Raw genomic sequence first — 26475 nt, 5'->3', positions numbered from 1 at the left:
TCTCTGAGTCAACTACTTCACTCTCCATCTTAATGAAGAATTCTATCATATTATGATTGCTCCGACCCAAGGGGCTTCGCACAACAGGATTGCTAATTATTCCTTTCTCATTACATAATACCCAGTCTAAGATGGCCTGATCTCTCGTTGGTTCCTCAACATATTGGTCCAGGAAACCATCCCGTATACACTCCAGGAATTCCTCCTCCAAAGTATTGTTACTAATTTGTTTAGCCCTATCTGTATGTAGATTAAAGTCACCCATAACTGCTATGCCCTTATTGCACGCGTCTCTAATTTCGCGTTTAATGCCATCCCCAACCTCAGCATTACTCTTTGGGTGTCTGTATACAACACCCACTAACGTTTTCTGCCCCTTGGTATTTCTCAGCTCTACCCATACAGATTCCACATCATCAGAGCTAATATCCTTCCTTACTATTGTGTTAATCTCCTCTTTAACCAGCAATGCTACCCCACCTCCTTTTCCTTTTTGCCTGTCTTTCCTGAATATTGAATACCCCTGGATGTTGAATTCCCAGCCTTGGTCACCCTGGAGCCATATCTCCGTACTCCCAATTATATCATATCCGTTTACATCTATTTGTGCAGCTAATTCATCCAACTTATTATGAATGCTCCTCGCATTAAGGCACAAATCCTTCAGGCGTGTTTGTTTAACACTCTTAGACCTTTTAGAATTTTTATTTACTGTGGCCATGTTTGATTTACACCCTTGATTTCTCTGACTGCCACTTTTGCTTTTCACCTTCCTGTCTTTTGCTTCTATCCTTGCTTCCCTTTCCTCTGTCTCCCTGCACAGGTTCCCAACCCCCTGAGTCCTTACAGGAAGCGGGGTGGGAGGAAGTGTAGTCCAGGTAGCTGTGGGAGTCAGTGGGATTGTACTGAATGTCAATAGCCTATCCCCAGAGATGGAGACAGAGAAGTTGAGGAAGGGAAGGGAAAAATCGGAGATGGACCATGTGAAGGTGAGGGAAGGGTGGAAATTGGAAGCAAAGTGAATTAAATTTTCTAGTTCAGGGTGAGAGCAGGAAACAGCACCGATGCATTCATCAATGTACCAGAAAAAGAGGTGAGGGATGGGTCCTGAGTAGGACTGGAACAAAGAATATTCCACATATCCCAGAAAAAGGCAGGCATAGCTGGGACCCATGCGGGTTCCCATAGCAACACCTTTCATTTGGAGGAAGTCAGTGGAGTCAAAGGAGAAGTTGTTCAATGTGAGAACAAGTTCAGCCAGGTGGAGGAGGGTGGTGGTGGATGGGGACTGGTTGGGCCTCTGTTCAAGGAAGAAGCAGAGCGCCCTCAGGCCGTCCTGGTGGGGGATGGAGGTGTAGAGGGATTGGACGTTCAGAGTGAAAAGGAGACGGTTGGGGCCAGGAAACTGGAAACTGTTAAAGTGGTGGAGGGCGTCTCCGCTTTGCGGAAAACATCCGTTCAGTCCGTAAGGGTGACCCCGAGCTTCTGGTCGCCTGTCACTTTAATTCTCCATTCCACTCCCACTCTGACCTCTCTGTTGTCGGCCTCTTACACTGTAAGCTCAACGTAAGCTCGAGGAACAGCACCTCATCTTTCGATTAGGCATTTACAGCCTTCTGGACTCAACATAGAGTTCAACAATTTCAGACAATAACCTCTGCCCCTATTATTTTTTTTCCATTTACTTTATTTTTTTTTCTCTCTCCCACAAGGCAGCTGTCTTTCATTCTGCCATTTACACTTCATCTAGAGCCATCTTTTGTTTCTTAACTTGCCCCATTACCATCTCCTTTCGCCTTGCACCATCTCTTAATGTCTCTTAATCTCTCCTGCCTTCCATCCTATCACAGACCTTCCCTTTTGTTCTTTCCTCCCCTCCCCCCTTTCCCTGCCCCTGCACTTGCTTAAAACCTGTTCCATCTCCAGCTTTTTCCAGTTCTGACGAAGGGTCATCGACCTGAAATGTTAACTCTGTTTCTCTCTCCACAGATGCTGCCTGACCGGCTGAGTATTTCCAGCATTTTCTGTTTTATTGAACTAAATAACTATTTTCTTTTCTTATTGAACTCTTCCAACAGCCAAAGTGAAGTTGACTCCAATCCCTTCCAATTTTAGCATGGCTCAACTCCTGAATACCAGCATTCTGATTGATGCTCAGCTCACTGCAAGGTATTTATTAGATCCGTGATTCTTAGGGTATGATGTATCCCAATAACTACACGAAGGCTGTAACTTAACAATCCACAGGTGTTTACTGGAGTAGGGTAGTCTCAAGACTGCAGTACAGAGGCATGCTCAAAGCTTATATACAGGTGTGGTCACCGCCGGTACTACAGTATATAGGAGCTGTAAAAGTAGTTCTCTCTTAAAGGTACATACGCTACAATTCCTCCCCTTTTACATTAGCAGTACCCATAATATTCAAATAACAATTAACACTTTAACATGCACATTAAACAGAAATAGTCCATTTATAGATTCAGTCTTTGGGGCGGCTTCCTGATCCTTTCTGGATAGCGCCTTTCCTGAGGTTCTTGTTCTTGGTGCGGAGGGGATTCTGGCCCCCTTTCGTCGGTTAATTCATCAGTTTCCACTGCTACTGTTTCTGAGGTAGATGCTACCGGTATGTCGGGTTCATCCCCAGGTACGCGAGACATGGGGTTGACTCGTTCCTGTGACGCTAAGATCTGGTCGAGGTGGCGTCTCACAATGTTCTCCCCGACATCCACTGTGTACATTAATGGCCCCTGCCGTGTGCATAGCGTTCCGGGTTGCCATTTCTCTGTTCGGTAGTCACGGGCCAAGACTGGTTGTCCTACATTGAAGCTTCTTGTCGGCTTCTCATTGATGTGCTGGAATTGTTTATCCTCAACATTTCTTCGCACATTTGGCCTGAGCAAATCCAGACGAGATCGCAACCTTCGGTTAAAAAACATCATGGCCGGGGTCTGGTTGGTAACTGCATGTGTCGCATTTCTGTAGGCTAACAGGAAATTGTCCACCTTATGCTGTAGTGGAATTTCATCATCGCACACGGCGTTTATTGCCTTTTTAAAGGTTTGTACGAACCTCTCAGCCAATCCATTTGTGGCTGGATGATATGGGGCGGATGTGTAATGCCTTACCCCATTCCTTTTCAAAAATTTTCGAAACTCTTCGGACACAAACTGTGGTCCATTATCAGAGCAAATCTGCTCTGGCAAGCCGTTCCTGGCAAATATGGTCCGTAGGACTGCAATCGTTTTCTCTGTAGTGGTTGAGGACATTTTGATCACCTCAGGCCATTTCGAGTGAGCATCTACTGCTATTAAGAACATTGAGTCCATAAATGGACCAGCAAAATCAATATGCACCCGTTGCCATGGAGAGGAGGGCCACTCCCATGGGTGTAGAGGGGCATGTGGTGGTGCATTTTGGACCTTCTGGCATCCTGAGCAGCTCTTGGTTAGGTCCTCGATTTGTTGATCGATCCCCGACCACCACACATAAGCACTAGCAAGGCTTTTCATTTTCACCCCTCCCAGATGACCTTCGTGAAGCTCATTTAGCATTCTCTCCCTTAACTTGGGTGGAATTACCACTCGGGATCCACACATCACTGTCCCCTGGCATACTGACAGCTGTTCTCTTCTGGGTGAGAATGCTGGCAACAGTGAGTCGCCATGTGTTGGCCATCCCCTCACCGTCAAATCATATACCGGAGACAGTGTCAGATCATTGCGGGTCTCCTTCTCTATATCCGCGTTAGTTACTGGCAATCGTTCAATTATTGACGAACAAAATATCTCGATAAGGTCCACTGCTGGTGCTTCCTCCACAGTAGGCAGTGGCAGGCGTGATAGCCCATCAGCGTTTCCATGCTGTTTCGTGCCTTTATATTCTATTTCATATTGGTTCGCCCCTAGAAAAAGGGACCATCTTTGTAACCGTTGTGCAGTCATCACCGAAACGCCCTTCTTTGGATTAAAGATGGAGACAAGTGGTTGGTGGTCAGTCAGCAAGGTGAACTTCTGCCCATGCAGATAGTGGTTGAATTTTTTTACTCCCCATACTAGGCTGAGGGCCTCCCTGTCAATCTGGGCGTAGTTGCGCTCGGCTGAGGTTAGTGACCGAGACGCAAAGGCTACTGGCCTCTCCAACCCGTCTGGGAATTTGTGCGACAGCAACGCTCCAATACCATAGGGTGATGCATCACATGCCAAACGAATTGGTAGTGCTGGGTTGAAATGGGCCAACACCTCTTTTGATGTGATCAATTCTTTGCACTTCTGGAAACCTCGTTTACATTCGTCATTCCACTTCCATGGTACCCCCGTTTGCAGTAGGGTGTTCAGTGGGTGTAATACTGTAGACAAATTTGGTAAGAACTTATGGTAGTAGTTCACCAGCCCGAGGAACGACCTCAGTTGTGATACATTTTCCGGTGCTGGAGCCTTGACTACTGCCTCAATCTTTTCAGGGGACTTATGTAACACCTCTTCATCAATAACGTGGCCACAATACGAGATCTGCTTCTGGAAAAACTCGCACTTGTGGCGATTAGCTCGTAGCCCATATTCCTTTAATCTAGTGAGCACCTTCTCCAAGTTGGCGAGGTGATCACTGTCATTTTCGCCCGTGACCAGGATGTCGTCCAAATAACATTGGGTCCCTGGAATCCCTTGCAGGACTTGATCCATCGCCCTTTGCCAAATAGCCGGAGCCGATGCTACCCCGAACACCAGCCGGTTGTATTGGTAGAGACCTTTATGAGTGTTGATCGTGAGGTATTGTTTCGAGGCTTCTTCTACCTCCATTTGCAAGTATGCCTGGGCTAGATCAATTTTGTTGAAGCGTTTACCTCCAGATAGCGAGGCGAAAATATCCTCAATCCGTGGAAGCGGATATTGTACCGTGTGCAGGACTGGGTTCACTGTCACCTTTAAATCCCCACAGATGCGGACCTTCTTTGGTTCCCCAGGCGTATTACTCAACGACCTCTTCATTACAGGAACGATGGGTGTAGCCCACTCGCTCCAGTCTACTTTGGACAGTACTCCTGAATGTTCCAACCCTTCCAGCTCTGCTTCGACGGCTGGTCAGATCGCATAAGGCACTGGTCTGGCCTTAAGAAACTTTGGGCTTGCATTTTCCTCTATTTTAATCGTTGCTGTTATGCCTTTTAGTGTTCCGAGTCCCTCCTGGAACACTTCTTGTGCATCAGTTAGCATTTTTGAGTCGTCCAGGTGTGACGTCGTCATCCTTTTTGGCCTCAACCTTCAGTGCCTGTATGGAATGCCAGTCTAATTGTATCTTCCGGATCCATTCACATCCTAGTAGTGGTGGTCCTCCCTCTGGCAATACGTATAGGTCCATTTTAGGTATTTCCTGGCCTTTGTATATCACTTTCACCCTTATTTTTCATTTGGGGTAGACTTTTTGCCCCGTGTACGTCTTCAAGACAATCTCTGTAGCTTTCAAGGGTATATGTGAAAATAGCCGCTTGTAGTCCCTTTGGTTTATGACTGTTAGGGCTGATCCTGTGTCCAATTCCATTTTCACTTGGACTCCGTCTATCTTGAGTGTGACCCAGATTGTCTGGTGATCCTCCATTTTGGTTACCTTATGTAGTTTCAGACAACCCAGCTTCTTGCTTCCGGAGTCTGTATCACTTTTCTGTTCATCTGAACTACTGTCCATCACCTTATGTACCTTTTTGTACTCCTCCTGTGGAGATTTCTTGCTGTTGGTTTTCTTCCCTGACCTGCAGACTCTTGCTATGTGTCCTGCTTTTCCACACTGTCTGCACACTTGGTCCTTGAACCAACAATCCTTCTGGTCGTGTGTTGTTCTGCCGCAGCGATAGCACTTCCCTGCTCCATATGACATTTCATTGGTGCCATATTCTTGCGGCCTCCGTTGTATCTCTGCAGCGCCCCTTGCGGTTGCTTCGTGTGATACTGCCATGCTGAAAGCCTTGTCCAGCGTAAGATCCTTTTCTGATAGAAGCCGTTTCTGGGTTCCTTTGTTTGGAAGCCCACACACAAACTTGTCCCTTAACGTATCTGCTAGTCCCACTCCAAACTGGCAGTGTTTCGATTGCTTGCGCAGTTCCATTAACTACTCAGCATTACTTTCGTCTTTATGCTGGTTCCTTTTGTGGAACTTAAATCTTTCTGCTATCAGCAGCGGTGTGGGGTTTAAGTGGTCCTGTAGGATTTCTACTATGCTTTCGAAATTCTTATTCATGGGCTTCTCTGGGGTTATTAGGTTTCGCAGTAAGCCATAATTTTTTGCACCCATGGATTTTAACAAAACCAGTGCTTTCCTAGCATCTGGCACTTCATTCGCCTGGCAGTACACCTCAATGCGTTCCACATATGTCACCCAATCTTCGACTTCATTGTCGAACGTAGAGATACTGCCACTCTTTGGCATCCCTGGGTGTGATTTAACTGTCAAAAATGGCATCTCCCGCACTCTCCCTTCTTCTCCGCTGGCACAAAATTGCGTCTCTCACGCTTTCCTTTCTTCCCGCGCTCGCCCTTCTTCTCTGCTGCGGCTTCTAAAAATGGCGTCTCCCGCGCTCTCCCTTCTTCTCCGCGGCTCAATGGCGTCTCCCGCGCTCTCCCTTCTTCTCCCCGTGGACACTGTTCAGCCCTTGAGCCCTGGCTGTGCTCTGCGCGTTTTCCTGTGCGCCTTTCCCGTTTCCGCCACTCGGTCCTGAACCCGGCTGCTGTTTTACCCTCTCTCTCTCTGTTTTGTTTTTCCTCAACGCCGCTCAGTTTTCAACCCCCGGCTGCGCCCTGTGCGCTTCACCCTCTCTCTTACCCCATCGACGCTGCTCGCCTTTTTCTCTGCCGTCGGTCGGCTCCAGCCGCCGCTGTCCGGGAAGGGTGTGCGCTGTACCTGTTGCCAGTCTGTTGCTGGATCGTCGTGGCTGGGGAACCAAGCCCGGCTCTCAACAGCCTCCCCTGCGATGTTCACTCTCTGCCGGACGACTGGGCGGTTGCTCGTGGTCGACGCCCGTGCTTCTGGCCTCGACTTTCTTCCACCGCCCTCCCAGAGCGAATCCTTGAAGGGAAATGCAGAGTTGCAGGTGGATTCAAATCGACCTCGTCGCCACTATTAGATCCGTGATTCTTAGGGTATGATGTTTTCCAATAACTGCACGAAGGCTGTAACTTAACAATCAACAGGTGTTTACTGGAGTAGGGTAGTCTCAAGACTGTAGTACAGAGGCATGCTCAAAGCTTATATACAGGTGTGGTCACCGCCGGTACTACAGTATACAGGAGCTGTAAAAGTAGTTCTCTCTTAAAGGTACATACACGACAGTATTTATTTCACGGAACAGATGAGAAAATATAATTAAACCACCCGGGCGAAATGCATAAACCTTTTTAATATATCGATTTCCCCCAACCCAATTTCTTTTCAACTTTGTGTCCTACCATATTGCCTCTCAGTACTTCTTCTTACCTTTTGCCTCTCCAGTTCAGTCAAGGATATTATAGCCATCATGGGAATAAACACGCCTCTGATTCAGACAGGAGTAGAAGTGCAGTTGAAAACAAGCACCGTCGTCCCTGCGAACTTCACTGCAAAAGTAAACTTGAGGAAGAGTAATGTCAAAATTGAGGCACCCCCAGCGCATCAGGAAAACCAGCTGTTCTCTGCCAGGTAACGGAAAACTACCCATTTGCACTAAAGGTCATGTTTTATGGCGGTGTTTTTTGGTAACCTACAACAGCAACAACTTGCATTTATACAGCGCCTTTAACATAGTAAAACATCCCGAGGCGCTTCACAGGAGCGAGTATCAAACAAAGTTTGACACCGAGCCACATAAGGAGATATTAGAACAGGTGACCAAATGCTTGGCCAAAGAGCTAGGTTTTAAGCAGTGTCTTAAAGGAGTAGAGAGTAACGGAGAGGATTGGGAAGGGAATTCCAGAGCTTAGGGCCAAGCTGGCTAAAGGCACGGCCTCCAATGGTGGGGTGAAGGAAGTGGGGGGGGTGCACAAGAGGCCAGAGATGGAGGAAAGCGGAGCTCTCGGAGGGTTGTAGGGCTGGAGGGGGCTACAAAGGGGCAAGGCCATGGAGGGATTTGAACACGAGGATGAGAATTTTAAAATTGAGGCGTTATTGGGCCAGGAACCAATGTAGCTCAGCGAGCAGAGTAGTGGAGGGTGAACGGGACTTAGTGCGATCCAGCATATGGACAGCAGAGTTTTGGATAAGTTCAAGTTTATTGAGACTAGTAGATGGAAGGCCGGCCAAGAGAGCATTGGATAGTCGAGTCTGGAGGTAACAAAAGCACAGATATTTTCATGGTGTATTTAATGTCAACATTTAAAGCACTGGTTCGTGCAATGTGGAACAGACCCCCAGAGAAGATATTTGGGGTCCATTGACACATTTAAAGAGGAACTGGATCGATATCTATTGAGAAGGGAGGTGGTTGAGGGTCAAAAAGATATTGATGGTATTGTTTGGTTTTGTTTTCCAGGAAAACATTGCCTGAAAGGGTGGTGGAAACAGATTCAATAGTAGTTTTCAAAGAGAATTGGATATGTACTTGAAAAGGAAAAATTTGCAAGCTATGGTGACAAGGCAGGGGACTAATTGGATGGCTCTTTCAAAGAGCCAGCACTAGCACGATGGGTCGAATGGCCTCCTTCTGTGCCATAAGATTCTATGATTCTACGATAGGAAAGATGAAGGAACGTAAAGAGAGAAAGGAAAGACTTGCATTTATATAGCGCCTTTCATGACCTCAGGACGTCCCGCAGCGCTTTACAGCCAATGAAGTACTTTTGAAGTGTGGTCACTGTTGTAATGTAGGATAACTTAAGGGTAAAAATCTGGATGCGCCATTCCTTGACGTGCGCAGGGGACAGGATTTACTAAATTTGCTTGCACCTATTTGGACATTGTTCCATTCAATAAAGTTAATGGATCGAAAACCATTTGCTGGGATCATGTCAAGGAGCAGCACAATCGATTTTTACCCATTCGAGTTTTTTAAAGTACCGAATCAATAGGCAGTGTGCGCAATAGTTGAGTCTGGAGGTAACAAAAGCATGGATATTGAGATGGTGTGTTTAAAGTCGACATTTAAAGCACTGGTTCGTAGAAAGAAAGACAGAGAGACAGACTTGCATTTATATAGCGCCTTTCACAATCTCAGGACGTCACAAACTGCTTTCCAGCCAATTAAGTACTATTTTTTAAAGTGTAGTCACTGTTGCAATCTAGGAAATGTGGCAGTCAGTTTGCACACAGCAAAGTCCCACAAACAGCAATGTGATAATGATCAGATAATTTGATTTAGGGATGTTAACTGAGGGATAAATATTGGCCAGGACACCAGGGAGAACGCACCGTTCTTCTTTGAAGCAGTGCCATGGGATCTTATTTGTCCACCTGAGAGGGCAGACAGGGCCTCGGTTTAACGCTTTATCTGAAAGTCACACCTCCGACAGTGCCGCACTCCCACAGCACTGCACTGGGGGAGTCAGCCTAGATTTTGTGCTCAAGTACTTGGAGTGGGATTATGAACCAACAATCATCTGACTCAGAGGCAAGACCACCAGTTAATTAAATAAATCTGGTATAAAAAGTGACCATGAACCTATCGGATTGTCGTAAAAACCCATCTGGTTCACCAATGCCCCTTAGGGAAGGAAACCTGCCATCCTTACCCGGTCTGGCCTATATGTGACTCCAGACCCACAGCAGTGTGGTTGACTCTTAACTGCCCTCTGAAATGGCCTAGCAAGCCACTCAGTTGTAACAAACCGCTACGAAAAACAATAAGAATAAAACCGGACGGACCACCCGGCATTGACCTCAGCACCGGCTACAGACACAACAACAGCACAACCAGCCCAGTCGACCCTGCAAAGTCCTCCTCACCAACATCTGGGGACTTGTGCCAAAATTGGGAGAGCTGTCCCACAGACTAGTCAAGCAACAGCCTGACACAGTCAAACTCACAGAATCATACCTTTCAGCCAATGTCCCAAACTCCTCCATCACCATCCCTGGGTATGTCCTGTCCCACCGGCAGGACAGACCCACCAGGGGTGGTGGCACAGTGGTATGCAGTCGGGAAGGATTGGCACTGGGAGTCCTCAACATTGACTCCGGGCCCCATGAAGTCTCATGGCTTCAGGTCAAGCATGGGCAAGGAAACCTTCTGCTGATTACCACCTACCGCCCTCCCTCAGCTGATGAATCAGTGCTCCTCCATGTTGAACAACACTTGGAAGAAGCACTGAGAGTAGTAAGGGCACAGAAATGAAATCCATCACCAAGAGCAGCTCGGTAGCACCACTACTGACCGAGCTGGCCGAGTCCTGAAGGACATAGCTGCCAGTCTGGGCCTGCGACAGGTGGTGAGAGAACCAACATGAGGGAAAACCTACTTGACCTCATCCTCATCGATCTACCAGTCGCAGATGCATCTGTCCATGACAGCATTGGTAGTAGTGACCACTGCACAGTTATTGTAGAGACAAAGTCCTGTCTTCACACTGAGGACACCCTCCATCGTGTTGTGTGGCACTACCACCGTGCTAAATGGGATAGATTCAGAACAGATCTAGCAGCTCAAAACTGGGCATCCATGAGACGCTGTGGGCCATCAGCAGCAGCAGAATTGTATTCCACCACAATCTGTAACCTCATGGCCCGGCATATCCCACTCTACCATTACCATCAAGCCAGGGGACCAACCCTGGTTCAATAAGGACTGTAGAAGAGCATGCCAGGAGCAGCACCAGGCCTACCTAAAAATGAGGTGCCAACCTGGGGAAGCTGCAACACAGGACTACATGCATGCTAAACAGCGGAAGCAGCATGCTATAGACAGGGTTAAGTGATCCCACAATCAACGGATCAGATCAAAGCTCTGCAGTCCTGCCACAATCAGTCATGAATGGTGGTGGACCATTAAACAACTAACGAGAGGAGCAGGCTCCATGAATATCCCCATCCTCAATGATGGTGGAGTCCAGCACATGAGTGCAAAAGACAAAGCTGAAGCATTTGCAACCATCTTCAGCCAGAAGTGCCAAGTGGATGATCCATATTGACTGCCTTCTGAGGTCCCCACCATCACAAAAGCCAGTCTTCAGCCAATTCAATTCACTCCGCCTGATATCAAGAAAAGGCTGAGCGCACTGGATACAGCAAAGGCTGTGGGCCCAGACAACATCCCAGCTGTCGTGCTGAAGACTTGTGCTCCAGAACTAGCCGCACCTCTAGCCAAGCTGTTCCAGCGCAGCTACAACACTGGCATCCATCCGACAATGTGGAAAACTGCCCAGGTATGTCCTGTCCACAAAAAGCAGGACAAATCCAATCCGGCCAATTACCGCCCCATCAGTCTACTCTCAATCATCAGCAAAGTGATGGAAGGTATCATCAACAGTGCTATCAAGTGGCACTGACTCACAAATAACCTGCTCACTGATGCCCAGTTTGGGATCCGCCAGGACCACTCAGCTCCAGACCTCATTATAGCCTTGGTCCAAACATGGACAAAGGAGCTGAATTCCAGAGGTGAGGTGAGAGTGACTGCCCTTGACATCAAGGCAGCATTTGACCAAGTGTGGCATCAAGGAGCCTGAGTAAAACTGAAGTCAATGGGAATCGGGGGGAAAACTCTCCACTGGCTGGAGTCATACCTAGCACAAAGGAAGATGGTTGTGATTGTTGCAGGTCAATCATCACAGCCCCAGGACATCACTGCAGGAGTTCCTCAGGGCAGTGTCCTAGGCCCAACCATCTTCAGCTGCTTCATCAATGACCTTCCCTCCATCATAAGGTCAGAAGTGGGGATGTTCGCTGATGACTGTACTGTAAAGTCTGTGGGTTATATGGTGAATTAATACACAGACTACAAGAGTAACTTTAACAGGACTTTACTATTCGAAGGTCAGGGCGAATCTGCCCAATAAATCCTTACACAGCACTTATATACCGGTGTGGTCACCACCGGTATTACAGTATACAGCAGCCAAGATAAAGTAGTGCAACACCTAAAATAGTTCTCTTAAAGGTGGACGGTTACATACAATAGTTCTCTTAAAGGTAGAACGGTTACATACACTACAATCCTCCCTTTTTAGCTTACAACATACTTATTCCCCATTAAACATAACATATATCCAACTTCATGTAAAAACAGTTCACAGATGTAGTCTCTGCGGAAACAGTTCACAGATTCAGTCTCTGCGGGAAACAGTTCACAGATTCAGTCTCTGCGGAAAACAGTTCACAGATTCAGTCTCGGTGTAGTCGGTTCACGTTGCTGGAGTGACTCATCCAATAGTCCTTCACTGGACTTAACAGCTTGAACTTCCGTCACTTCTGAACCAGCATTGTTGACTTTTAAAAGCTTGAGTACCTTGGGAAGTTTTTCTACTTCCAAACTGATTTGGCTCCGTACGGAGAGACCACGTGCGTGACCTGGTAGAGGTGATAATGGTTCAGATGGTCATCATCTTCTGCTTCGTCTTTTCCTTTTCTGCTTCTTGGAGACTCTCTGGGCTCCACTGTCAGCTGCCAGCTGCATGCACCGTTCCTCCTTCTCGTCCTCCTTTTTCCGTAGTAGCACCACCATCTCCCGATGTTCCTTAGACTTTAGGTGATTCTTCATGGTTTCTGCACTTTGGGAGTTTTCATCACAAGCTGGGCAGAGCAGGTCATCGTAATATTCGGTGTCGTCCAACAGGTCATGGTAATATTCGGTGTCGTCCTGAACTAGGCCAGCGAGAGGGTCTTCTATTTCCTCCATACCCAGCTGGACGTTAGCCAGCTTTTGTTCCAAATCCAGACATCTTTCCTGAAGAGACTTCTTCATGCGTTCAGTTTCATCCAGCTTTTTCTGGGCTTCCTGCAAGTCTTTTACTAATGACCTCATTCGTGATTTCAATACTTCAACTTCATTGGGAGATTGATTGATTGTATTATTCAATCCCTCTACTGGAGCAGCTGTTTCAGCATTCTGTTGTTCAACATTGACGTGAATCAGCGTACTTTTGGCATCCAAGGTTTGCTCTGCTGCCATCTTCTCAGTCTGTGTTGCAACCTCAGCTATTCCAATAACTTTTGGGAGCTCCAAATCCCTCTCCTTTGAAGATTTAGACTCATGTCCAAATTGTTCCCATTTCAGAGTCTTGTCCCTCAGCATATGAAGGAGTTGGCTGACCGTTGACTCTTCTGACCTCATCCGTTTCCCAGTAGCTGCAGAGCTGTTTATAACCTTGCCCTGGGGCTCCTTTGCTGTTTCTACTTCACCATCATCCGCAGCCTCCACCATTCGAATTTCCACAAATGAATCGTCCGGTGATGCTGCACCCAACTTCAGTAGGAGCTCGGAATTCATGGCGACCAACTCAGCCTTTTCTGCCTGCAATCTGCTAACAAGCGCCTTCAGTTGCTGAACATCTTGCTCCACCAGATTAGAGCACGCACCTTCAGAAACCGAATCAGCTTTGATTCGTTTGGCCTCCTTGCGCAGACGGTTTGTGTGCTCCTGCTCCCTTTTCTCCCTCAGCTGTTTCTGTTGTCTTTCCAGATTCTCCCACTCTGTGTCAAAGAACGTTTTCATTGCTTTTATCTCTTGCTCGAGACGGCAACTCAATTGTTCTAATTGCTGTTGTAATTTGAAATGGAGTTGAGTTCGAGCCCGGTGTTCCTCAGACTTGTGCATGTCTGTAAACTGGACAGACTCAGAATTCTCTGCCAAACTATGTTGTTGTTGTTCAGTGGAATTCTGTTCTGAAACTTTGTTCTCCTTTGAAGCATCAGTATTTATGCACTCCTTCGTTTTTCCAACCTTAGTCAGCAAATCCATTTTAGACTTGTCTTTCGCACCTGGGCTGGTCTTGTCGTCATCCGTTTCAGAGTCTAAGCTGATTGTCTTCACCGAGTTCTCACTCGTTATTGCTTTTAGGTAGTGCCATTCCATGTTTATTTCCCTGATCCACTCCCATCCCAGAAGTGGTGGACCTCCCTCAGGTAGTACATATAAGTCCATTCCTTGGTGTTCTTTGCCCCTGTCTCTCACCTTGACTTGTATCTTTCCCATGGGGTATACTTTATGCCCCGTGTATGTCTGCAATACGATCTTGGTATCTCTCAAGGGTATATGTGAGAATAGCCGGTTGTAATCCCTTCGATTTATGACTGATAGGGCTTATCCTGTGTCCAATTCCATTTTCACTTGGACTCCGGCTACTTTTAGTGTGACCCAGATAGTTTGTAGGTCAGCTTCCTTACTCACATTGTGAATTCTCAGACTACCCAGTTCCTGGCCGTTCGGGTCTGAATCCGAATTCTGTTCATCTGAACTCTTCTCAGCCACCTTGTGTACCTTGCTGTACTTTTCCTGCGGTGACTTTTTTCTGTTGTTGGTCTTCTTTCCTGACCGGCATACTTTAGCTATGTGACCAAGATTGCCACATTTTCTACATTCCTGGTTTTTAAACCAGCATTGGTTCTGGTCGTGTGTTGTCTTCCCACAATGATAACATTTTGTTGTACCCGAAGTCATTTGATCCACGCTGAGTACCGCTGCCTTCAGCTGCATTTCCGCAGTGCCTCTCGCGGCTGCTTCGTGTGATGCTGCAATAAGGACAGCCTTGTCAAGTGTAAGATCGTTCTCTTCGAGCAGTCGCTTTTGTGTTCCTTCCTTCGACAACCCGCACACGAACTTGTCTCTCAATGCCTCTGTCAGATTTTCCCCAAACTGGCAGTATTTCGCTAGTCTACGCAGTTCGACCAAGTATTCCGCGTTGCTTTCCTCTTTCCGTTGCGTTCTCGCATAAAATTTGAATCGTTCCGCCAACATCAGCGGTGTGGGGTTCAAATGATCCTTCAGGACAGCAACAATATCAGCGAAAGTCTGATCCCCCGGTTTAGCTGGTGATAGAAGATGCTTCAATAGCCCGCATGTCTTCGCCCCCATTGCGTTTAATAAGGTGAGAGCTTTATCATCATCTGCTATTTTATTGGCCTCACAATATATCTCGATGCGTTCTACGTACGTGGCCCAATCTTCCACCTCGGAATCGAAGTTGTTGATGTTACCATGCTTAGGCATCTTCACTATCTTTTTGAGAAACCACAACGAATTTGTTCGTTACTTTTTTTTTCCAAAAATGGCGGTTTCCCGCGCTTGTCTTCTTCCCCGCCCACTTTCAAAATGGCGGTTTCCCGCTTCTGTCTTCTTCCCCGCCTACTGGCGGCTTCCCGCGTTTCTTCCCCTGGCGGGAGGGGTAAGCTTTCCTTCGGGCGACGACCGCTGGCTTTCGGAGTTCGCAGCCTGCGCGCCGGCTTCAGTGCGTTCCTTGTTCCCTTTTCTCGGCAGGGCAACCGACGCTGGGGACAACCCGTTGACGGCGAACAGTTCCAGCCGCTGGCTGAATCTCCTCGGTCTCCCTCGCTCGGCTCTGTCTCTCCCGCTCGCTCGGGCTCTGTCTCTCCCTCAGCGGCTTCCAATCGCGCCTCCCAGCCCTCTCGCAGTCCGGTCCTTTCCTCCCCCGGCTGCGGCTGAGTTCTCCGCGGTTTCTTATTTTTATTTCTTCCCACGCCTTACGATCCCGGTCGCAGTGCCTCGTGGCCTCGGTAGCTGCCCGGCCTTTCGCCGGTCGCGGTCGAGCTGTCTCACGACGCTGTTGCGTCTCCCAGCCCACTTGTAGCCTGGTCTCTCACACCGGCTGCGTTCCCGCTTGTATCCCGGTCTCTCACACCGGCTGCGTTCCCGCTTATACCGCGGCTTCCGTGCCCTACGCTGCCCCAGTCTCAGCGCCTCTGGGCCCGACTTCTGTCCGGCTCCTTTCCCCCGACCGTGGTCGAGTTCACCGCCCTTATCCTCCGTTTCTTTTTATTTTCCCCCTACTCACAGTCAACGTGGCCGACTTGCTTCTCTTGGCTGATCGGCTCACTCACCGCCGTGGCAGAAGGGACAATAACAGCCTGTTGCTGATGGAAGGCTTCGTGTCTGAATCCTTCCTTCTTCCTTGCTCTGCAGACTCGAGTCTTCTCTCAGCAGAATGACGAGGGCGGCTGCCTCCTCTTGACGCTCGTTAACTGCTTCGGATGTATCGCTGCCGCAGGGTAAGATCGAACTCGTCGCCACTGTAAAGTCTGTGGGTTATATGGTGAATTAATACACAGACTACAAGAGTAACTTTAACAGGACTTTACTATTCGAAGGTCAGGGCGAATCTGCCCAATAAATCCTTACACAGCACTTATATACCGGTGTGGTCACTCCCGGTATTACAGTATACAGCAGCCAAGATAATGTAGTGCAACACCTAAAATAGTTCTCTTAAAGGTGGACGGTTACATACAATAGTTCTCTTAAAGGTAGAACGGTTACATACACTACATGTACAGTGTTCAGTGCCATTCACAACTCCTTAGATAATGAAGCAGTCCATGCCCGCATGCAGCCAGACCTGGACAATATTCAGGCTCGGGCTGATAAGTGGCAGGTAACATTCACGCCACACAAGTGCCAGGCAATGACTATCTCCAACAAGCGAGCGTCTAACCACCGCCCCTTGATATTCAACGGCAGTACCGTCACCAAATTCTCCACCATCAACATCCTGGGAGTCACCATTGACCAGAAAATTAACTGGACCAGCCATATAAATACTGTGGCTACAAGAGCAGGTCAGAAGCTGCGTATTCTGCGGTGAGTGTCTCACCTCCTGACTCCCCAAAGCCTTTCCACCATCTACAAGGCACAAGTCAGGAGTGTGATGGAATACTCTCCACATGCCTGGATGAGTGCAGCTCCAACAACATTCAAGAATCTCAACACCGTCCAAGACAAAGCAGCCCACTTGATTGGCACCCCATCCACCACCATAAACATTCACTCCCTCCACCACCGGCGTACCGTGGCTGCAGTGTATACCATCTACAAGATGCACTGCAGCAACTTGCCAAGGCTTCTTCGGCAGCACCTCTCAAACCTGCGACCTCTTCCACCTAGAAGAACAAGGGCAGCAGGCGCATGGCAACACCACCACCTCCAAGTTCCCTTCCAAGTCACACAGCATCCTGACTTGGAAGTATATCACTGTTCCTCCATCGTCGCTGGGTCAAAATCCTGGAACTCCCTCCCTAACAGCACTGTGGGAGTCTACCACACGGACTGCAGCAGTTCAAGAAGGCAGCTCACCACCACCTTCTCAAAGGTAACTAGGGATGGGCAATAAATTCTGGCCTTGCCAGTGACGCCCACCTCCCAGGAACAAATTTTAAAAAAACACTTAGCCACGGCTTACACATAGGAGAATCACACATGGGCTCTAGATGGAGTGAGCTTGATGAACCCAATGGCCATTACTTCTGTTCTTATGTCCATATAGATCACAGGCTTTTGCATTCTCAAGAAATATCGAAGATTTGGACGCAGCAAAAATCACTCCATTACTACCGAAAGAAGAGCTTGGAATGGTGAACAGAAAATTGAGATTAGCAAAGAATTCAACAGCAGATCACAAGCGAGTGATGGTAAATAAAACCCTTTGTTGCTTTTTCCTTGGGCAGGGTTCAATTGTAGAGTTCCACAATGGGTTCAAATTGCGATTGTGTTGCAGGAGAGAGTGTTGCCTCTTGCCTTACCGCTGGGATCTGTGTGCTCTGCTGAGGATACACCAGACGTACCAAGCCCAACGGTCCACCAGACTTGTGCAAAGGCCAACACATTCGGATTTGAAGTTTGCTACAAGATCAGTACAGAAAACGCTGTCTTCGCCACCAACTCCCCATTGTACAAAATGATTGGAGAGAAATCAATTGAAGTCACAAGCAAACCAGGTAAAGGCAATGATAAAATAAAAGAAAGAACTTGCATTTATATATCACCTTAGGACATTCCAAAGCTCTTTACAGCCAGTTAAGTACTTCTGAAGTGCACTGTTAGCAGTCAACTTCCGTCCTTCTCTGGTTCATAACAACACGTTTTGAGTAAGTACGAGACACTTGATAGTAGAGTATACGGAACAGACATTATTGATACCTAGGATCAGGGATCAACCCAACGCAAACCAGAGAGTGGCTTTTTGGCTTCAAGTTCTATCTTTCGAAGAACTATTGAAAACCATGCTCCTTTATACATCATATATATTTTGCCTACATCAAAGGTACATGTCAGAGATAAGACCTCATGACGTATCTATTCCCAAATCCTTTGAAGACAGTCTATTTGTGTAAACACTTGTAGTTGTTTACACCAAAGCTACTTCCCTCAAACAAGACTTCCTGACCTAACTGTTCCACACATCTTTGAAGAATAGGCTTTATCAACCATAATCCTTCTATACTATAGCTAATGGATACCTCTACCTATGTTTATTACCCTAGCCCCTAAAATTACACTTTAATCACTCGTGGCTGACGTCATTACTGTCATTTTTCTCCTTGCACACGCACGTTTCATACAGAAGACAAGCTATGCATTCCTCTCACGATATTTCAAAGCTTTCCTGTTCATATCAGAAAGGCTATTGCTCCATGATACAAAAGAAGGTCAACTGTTAATCCTTTAACTCGATGTCCAAAATGCAGCCACTGTTGTAATTTAGGAAACGCAGCAGCCAATTTGCACCCAGAAAGATCCCACAAACAGCAATGAGATAAATGACCAGCTAATCTATTTTTACTGATGTTGGCTGAGCAATAAATATTGACCAGGACACCAGGGAGAACTCCCCTGCTCTTCTTCGAAATGGTGTCATGAGATCTTTTACTTCCACCTGAGAGAGCAGACGGGGGGCCTCGGTTTAACGTTTCTTGCGAAAGGCGGCACCTGCGACAGTGCAGCACCCCCTCTGTACTGCACTGGAGTGTCAGCCTAGATTTTGTGCTCAAGTCTCTGGCGTGGGTAGCACGCTATACGTTTGTGGTCTTAGTTTAACTGCCCAATTTGTTTCCCCTGGCTCTGCTGAAGGCATTGAATTACTGCTGGGGTGTGCCTCAACTGTCAACCTCCAATATCTCACCCAAGTGGGCATTCATCACGTGCAAACCCAAACAATTAGTGCCAGCCGACTTTTCACCTTGTAGGGTCATCTCAGCCAAGCCCAATTCCGATCTGCACAATTGTGTACTTTCCAACAAGTGTCATTGACTAATGATCAGGGCCTGGAACCATGGCTCATTTCTCCCTCTTACCCCATGGTTATTGCTACCCTAGCATGCACTGGAAATTGCACCTGGGACTTTCCTGGTCTGGTCTGTGTGGTTCAGCTACTCACTGAACAGACTCACTGATCCACCAGGAAAGGCCCACTGTATATTCCACAACATAAGCTGAGCCTAACATTGATACACTGAGAGTAAGGTGCAATCTTAAGACTATTGCCAGATCCAGGCTTCCTGGGTTAGCAGTTTTTTTAATGCGTTTGGGTTATTCACAATAATGCTGGGAAAGTTGGAGCTTTCAAGACTTAGATTGATGGATTTGGGCATGTGTATCAAGGGATATGGAGCAAAGGCATGGAAATGAAGTTGAGGTATAATCAGCCATGATCTAACTGAATGGTGGGGCAGGCACGAGGGGCTGAATGGTCTCCTCCTATGTTCCTATGAATCAGATTGGGACCCATCTCCAGGGTTCTACTATCCTTTTTGCATGACTGAAGTAAATACACCCTTGGCACTGACACAGAAGTGAGAGTATTACTGCAGAAAAACTGAACTTGAGAGTTCATCCCTTTTTGCTTTCAGGTCATATTTAACACATTAACCGAGATTTATCTTTTCTTGTTTGTAGTTGCTACACCAATTGCAATCAAAAAGTTACAAATGGAATTGCAGGTGCAAACAGGGGACCAATCCGTGGCAAAAGTAAGTCGCTTGATGAAGAAGAGTAACAGGAGTGGCACAACCTTCCCTGAAACAACCCAGCCCAAGGGCAAATTAGTTCTTCTGAATTTGAAGAAAATGTTGCAAGGAAAAGATCAGCATCAGGTAAATATCCTTCTATAACGGGGGCAAAGCCCCTTCCTCTGTCCTTCTACCTCTAAAGACTCTTGCCCTGTCTTTGCACTCTTGCTTATGATGGTTGTGGGTTAATCCTCATTCCAAGGGGATAATTTTGACTTCAGTTGCATCAAAAATCAGGAGGGGGCCTTTAAAGGGCCACTGAGCCAATATCACACATTTTACACTATTGTCCAGAGTCAAAATTACCACCCAAGACTTGAATACATAATCTAGACAGATACTCCAGTGTCGTACTGAGGGAGTATTGCAGGAGTTACTTTTAGATCAGATATTGCCCGTCTTTCTTCCCCACCCACTCCTGCTTCACTGAAGGTATTAACGCCTTGCGGTGGTGGCGTTGCCCTCCATTGCCTCACGTTCTTAATGTCTGGGCCTATCTAGAGGAGGAATTTCTTCACCCAGAGAGTGGTGAACCTGTGGAATTCTCTACCACAGAAGGCAGTAGAGGCCAATTCATTAAATATATTCAAGAAGGAGTTAGATATATTTCTTAAGGCTAAAGGGATCAAGGGGTATGGGGAGAAAGCAGGGACAGGGTACTGAGTTTGGATGATCAGCCATGATCGCATTGAATGGCGGAGCAGGCTCGAGGGGCCGAATGGCCTACTCCTGCTCCGATCTTCTATATTTCTATCTAGTGAGGCTCTGAAGGTTATGTGACCCCCCCCACCACCAAAGACATTGACACTGAGCCTGATCGTATCCTGATGTCCACACGCTGCAGCAGGGGGTCATTGTATAGTCATCAGTTGTGACAACCCAGGATGATGTTCCCTCCCTAACTCAAGGTGTGCCCTGAGGCCAGCTGTAGTGTTCCGACTGCAGCCCTAACTAACACAGCGCGGAGTGGGGATCTAACCTGAGACTCTCCTGTTCTGTATGCTTCAGCTGCTGTCTGACTTAATCAGCTGGACCGTCACTGTCGACTGTAGTCCTGCAATTTAATAATAAGGAATTTAGTGGCTTGTTTACAGAAAGGTAACAGCTATAAATCCACGCTGTTGAGATTAACTTACTGGCAGGCAGTCTGCTGTTATACGCAATTGCGGTAATATATAACAGCAGTCAAGGTCTGTTCAGATACTGAAGCAATATCATTCAGTAGGTTTTATTTCCCCAAACCAAACTTTTCCACTTTTAAGCATTTGCTACCCAAATAAGATGCAAATTGGACAATGGGTTTCAGACATGATGGCATTTCACAGCACTGTGAGGGGAAAAAGAAGATACTGATTGAAATTTAGTCCATCTTTCTGGTCAAGAAAGCTGGACGATAATGTGAAGCTCTGGGCTATAAGGGTGGCAAGCTCTCTTTAGTTACAAATAATCAGATCTGAACTATTCTCAGGCAAACACATGGCAGAGATAGAAACTTTAGAAAAATAGGAGCAGGAGTAGGCCATTCAGCCCTTCGAGCCTGCTCTGCCATTCATAGAAACATAGAAGATAGGAGCAGGACTATTTGGCCCCTCAAGCCTGCTCCACCATTCAATGAGATCATGGCTGATCATCCAAACTCAGTACCCTGTCCCTGCCTTCTCCCCATATCCTTTGATCCCTTTAGCCTTAAGAAATATATCTAACTCCTTCTTGAATATATTTAATGAATTGACCTCAACTGCCTTCTGTGGTAGAGAATTCCACAGGTTCACCACTCTCTGGGTGAAGACATTCCTCCTCATCTCAGTCCTAAATGGCTTACCCCTTATCCTTAGACTGTGACCCCTGGTTCTGGACTCCCCCGCCATCAGGAACATCTTTCCTGCATCTTGTCTGTCTAGTCCTGTTAATATTCAATATGGTCATGGCTGATCCTCTATCTCAATACCATATTCCCGCTCTCTCCCCATACCCCTTGATGCCTTTTGTGTCTAGCTGATCGGTTACAGACTGCAGAGGCTCAGCACAGTACAAAGGCACACAATGGGCGTATTGCCTGTTTCCTGTGCCCTCTCATAGATTAACATAATGAGATGGGTCCCGGCTCTCAGACAGGGCAAACACCACAAGAATGCCCAGTGTGTCAGCCAAATTTCCAACTTTATGCCTGCAACCCAAAAGTTGTTGTAGTTGCACCTCAGCACTCTGTGTCCATTCAAAATGTCCACGCAGAATCCTTGAGGCAAAGTTTCACTGACCAGTTCTCCTTCGTGTGGAACTGTCTACCAGCAAGTGTCATCATCTGGACCTTTAGCCCTTGATATGCACAGGTTTAGATGCAGAATTAGCCAACACATGTTGAACCAGAAATGTAAACAGAAAATGGTGGAAATACTCATTAGGTCAGGCAGCATCTGTGGAGGGAGAAACAGAGTTAACATTTCAAGTCTGTGACCCTTCATCATGTTGAACCATGTTGAACTAGAGTTGCTGGAACATATATCTGCCTATAGGTAATCCTTAGTATAATGTCTCCAAGTCTTTCTATACTCCCAACAAATATCGGGGCCGAACCGGTGAACCAGCAGCTCTCTTGGGCTATGCTATTTTCTTATGCTACCTAACATCTGATAACAACAGCAGCGTATTGATGTGCCATCAATAACTCAAGGACAAGAAGTTAAAGGATTCAACTGAAGGCTTTTAATCGCTAAGAACATTGCACGTCATTCCACATCGGATTCGTCTGGCAGAATGACTCATACAGCTCTTGAGACCTTTATATGACAAAAGACAGGGGCGGAGCCAATACACACAATAGGGGAAAAGGGGGCAGTACACACAATACAATGCAGGTAAAACACAGGGGCTGATGAAGACATATATTTCATCACACGTACAATTATATAGCACCTTTAACATAGTAAAACATCCAATGGCACTTCACAGGAGCGTAGTCAGACAAAAATTGACACCGAGCCAAAGAAGGAGACATTAGGACCGGTGACCAAACACTCGGTCAAAGGGGTAGGTTTTAAGCAGCATCTTAAAGGAGAGCGAGGTGGAGAGGCAAAGCGGTTTATGGAGGGAATTCCAGAGCTTAGGGCCTAGGCCCCTGACGATACGGCCGCTAATTGTGGGGCGTAAGAAGTGGGAGATGCACAAGAGGCCAGAATTGGAGGAGCGCAGAAATCTCAAGGGGGTTGTAGGAGGTTACAGAGATAGGGACGGGTGGGGCCATGGAGGGATTTGAATACGAGGATGAGAATTTTAAAATGTAGGTGTTGGTAGCCTGGGAGTCAAGGCAGCTCAGCAAGCACAGGGGTTCGACGTGAGTGTCCTCAACTCCATCCCACAGCATGACACCCGCCACCATCTCAGTACAACCCCAGCCCCGCATGAGGTTGAAAAGGCCTTCCAACAACTGAAGAACAACAAGGCCTCAGGAGCAGATGCAATCCCCGCCGAGGCACTAAAGCATGGTGGAGAAGCACTACCGGCACGAATTCATGAACTCATTTCTCTTATCTGGAAGGAGGAGAGAATGCCAGGGGATCTCAGAGATGCCGTAATTGTGACCACATTCAAGAAAGGTGACAAGTCCGATTGCGGTAATTACAGAGGAGTTTCACTGCTGTCTGCCACAGGGAAAGTCAGCGCAAGAATCCTCCTCAATCACCTTCTCCCAGTGGCCGAAGAGCTCCTTCCAGAGTCACAATCCAGATTCCGCCCACTAAGGTGCACAATGGACATGATCTTAACCGCACGTCAGTTACAAGAGAAATGCAGGGAACAGCACCAACCGCTGTACATGGCCTTCTTTGATCTCACAAAGGCATTCGACACTGTCAACCGTGAGGGATTATGGAGTGTCCTCCTCAAATTTGGCTGCCCTCAAAAGTTTGTCACCATCCTCCGCCTGCTTCACGATGACAGGCAAGCCGTGATCCTGACCAATGGTTCCACCACAGACCCAATTCACGTATGAACCGGGGTCAAGCAAGGCTGTGTCATCACACCAATGCTCTTCTCGATCTTCCTTGCTGCAATGCTCCATCTCACCCTCAGTAAGCTCCCCACTGGAGCGGAGCTAATTTACAGAACAAACGGGAAACTGTTCAACCTCCTTCGCCTCCAGTCCAGATCCAAGGTCGTCCCATCCTCTGTCGTCGAATTACAGTATGCTTGCGTCCGTGCTCACTTGGAGGTCGAACTCCAAACTATCGTCAACACCTTCACCAAAGCGTACGAGAGCATGGGCCTTACACTAAACATCCGTAAGACAAAGGTCCTCTACCAACCTGCCCCCGCCACACAGTACTGCCCCCCAATTATCAAAATCCATGACAAGGCCTTGGACAACGTGGACCACTTTCCATACCTCGGGAGCCTACTGTCAACAAGGGCAGACGTCGATGATGAAGTCCAACACTGCCTTCAGTGTGCTAGTGCAGCCTTCGGTCGCCTGAGGAAGAGAGTGTTTGAAGACCAGGACCTCAAACCCAGCACTAAGCTCGTGGTCTACAGAGCAGCAGTGATACCCACCCTGCTGTATGCCTCAGAGACATGGACCATGTACAGCAGGCACCTCAAAGCACTGGAGAGATACCACCAATGCTGCCTCTGCAAGACCCTGCAAATCCATTGGCAGGATAGGCACACCAACGTCAGTGTTCTCGCTCAGGCCAACATCCCCAGCATCGAGGCTTTGACCACGCTCGATTAGCTCCGATGGACGGGTCACATTGTCCGCATGCCTGATACGAGACTCCCGAAACAAGCGCTCTACTCGCAGTTCCGGCACGGCAAGAGAGCCCCAGGTGGGCAGAGGAAACGCTTCAAGGACACCCTCAAAGCCTCCTTGAAAAAGTGTAACATCCCCACTGACACCTGGGAATACCTGGCCCAAGACCGCTCAAAGTGGAGGAGAAGCATCTGGGATGGCGCCGAACACCTTGAGTCTCTTCGGCGGGAGCAAGCGGAAGCCAAGCGCAAGCAGCGCAAGGAGCGCACGTCAGCCCAAGCACCCCACCCACCCGTCCCTTCAACCACCGTTCTGCCCCACCTGTGACAGAGACTGGAGGTCCCGCATTGGACTCATCACTCACCTGAGAACTTACTTTTAATGTGGAAGCAAGTCATCCTCAGTTCCGAGGGACTGCTTAAGCAGAGAAGAAGAAGATGGTTGATTCGGACTTGGTGCACGTTAAGATACGGGCAGCAGGGTTTTGGATGAGCTCAAGTTTATGGAGCCATGAACAGGTTTTTGTTTTTGCCGTTGGGAACGTTTGTTTTTATTTTTCCACCAACGATAATTTTCACAGATGAGCTATTTTGTCAACAGGATATTCGAGAACACAGATATACCATGAGCAGCTCAGCATCAAGTTCCCAAACATCTCGCAGGAGGCCTGTCGGTGTCACCAGAGAATCAGATGAAAATAAGAAAGGGCACACAAGGAATCAGCGTCAACACCCACCAACACCAGAGAGCAGAGACGCCGATCATGGTAATCGTGGCAAGCACGGTAAACACAAGTTGGAGGGACGCAACAGACACGGTGAACATAACAAGCATGGTCAACGTGTGCCATCAAGCTCGTCATCTTCAATTCGGTCAAAGGATGAGCATGATACACGTCCTCAGCACGGATTGCGAAGGCCACTGACACATCCATCGATCTCCTCCAGCTCATCATCAGCTCAATTAAAGGAAGAATATGGTACACGTCCTCGTCGGGGATCATCAAGGAAATCCAGTAGCCAACAATTCTCTAGCAGTTTGCCATCACCTCAGCCAAGGCACAAGAAAGCAGGTGCACAGTCATCGCAACACCCCGGCAGCACCAAAAAATGCAATGATGGCAACTGTAGGAACACACAGCGCGGCAAACCTGCCGACGGGCCCATGATCAGAAATAGCTCCCTGTCCTCGACTGCCCCCCTCAGCCGATCAAGCTCCGTTTCATCTTCAGCTCAGTCAAAGGAGAAGCAAGGTGAGCATTCTAAGCACGTATCATCAAGCTTGTCACCTTCAAGTGAGTCAAGCGGCAGCCACTCATCATTGGACCAGTCCAGGCATCATCACCACAGCAAGCAAGATAGACGTCAGCAGTCAAGCTCTTCATCAAGAGCTGGCACCTCCAGCAGCTCAGTTTCTTCGCACCACAAGACAGTAAATATATGGCCATCCACAAAGCATCACACCAGCGCCGTCAAAACATGCAAAAATGGTAAATGTACCCATAAATATACCAAGTCACACACAACCACTATACACAAATATGAGACGCACCATCGTGCCTGGATCTCCAGCCCAAAATCAGCAGAACAGGTAAAATCTTCCAGTACAATTTCACTGGCACCTTCATCTAGCCACAATGCTTGGGGATGTAACAACGTATTTTTAACAATACTCTTTTTCATTTATTATTATAGGGAGGAATCAATGCAAACATCTTCCAGCTTCATTTCAAGCCATCTTCTGTTAACCTGGTATGATATATTTGAGGGCCAACAAATATCTTGGCTTTACTGTGGCGTATCCAGTGTGGTTTAATATGGAGAAAC

The 26475-nt window shown here is 47.5% G+C and overlaps 1 protein-coding gene across 1 annotated transcript in view; it reads left to right on the top strand.

Annotated features, from left to right (window-relative positions):
• The window catches only part of LOC147122380 (vitellogenin-like), a 140818-nt gene that overhangs the window by 72435 nt on the left and 41908 nt on the right, over positions 1-26475 (top strand). Inside the window, exons 18-24 of the mRNA XM_085978276.1 lie at positions 2079-2169; positions 7477-7662; positions 17385-17529; positions 17616-17835; positions 19793-19989; positions 25250-26239; positions 26344-26400. Of these exons, the coding sequence (XP_085834402.1) occupies positions 2079-2169; positions 7477-7662; positions 17385-17529; positions 17616-17835; positions 19793-19989; positions 25250-26239; positions 26344-26400 (1886 nt within the window). The remainder of the gene's footprint in view (positions 1-2078; positions 2170-7476; positions 7663-17384; positions 17530-17615; positions 17836-19792; positions 19990-25249; positions 26240-26343; positions 26401-26475) is intronic.

Source organism: Somniosus microcephalus, chromosome 3 (genome assembly GCF_052327205.1).
Source record: "Somniosus microcephalus isolate GS21.2 chromosome 3, FLI_Smic_1.0, whole genome shotgun sequence".
Lineage (NCBI taxonomy): Eukaryota > Metazoa > Chordata > Chondrichthyes > Squaliformes > Somniosidae > Somniosus > Somniosus microcephalus.
This window is presented reverse-complemented; position numbering and strand designations above follow the sequence as displayed.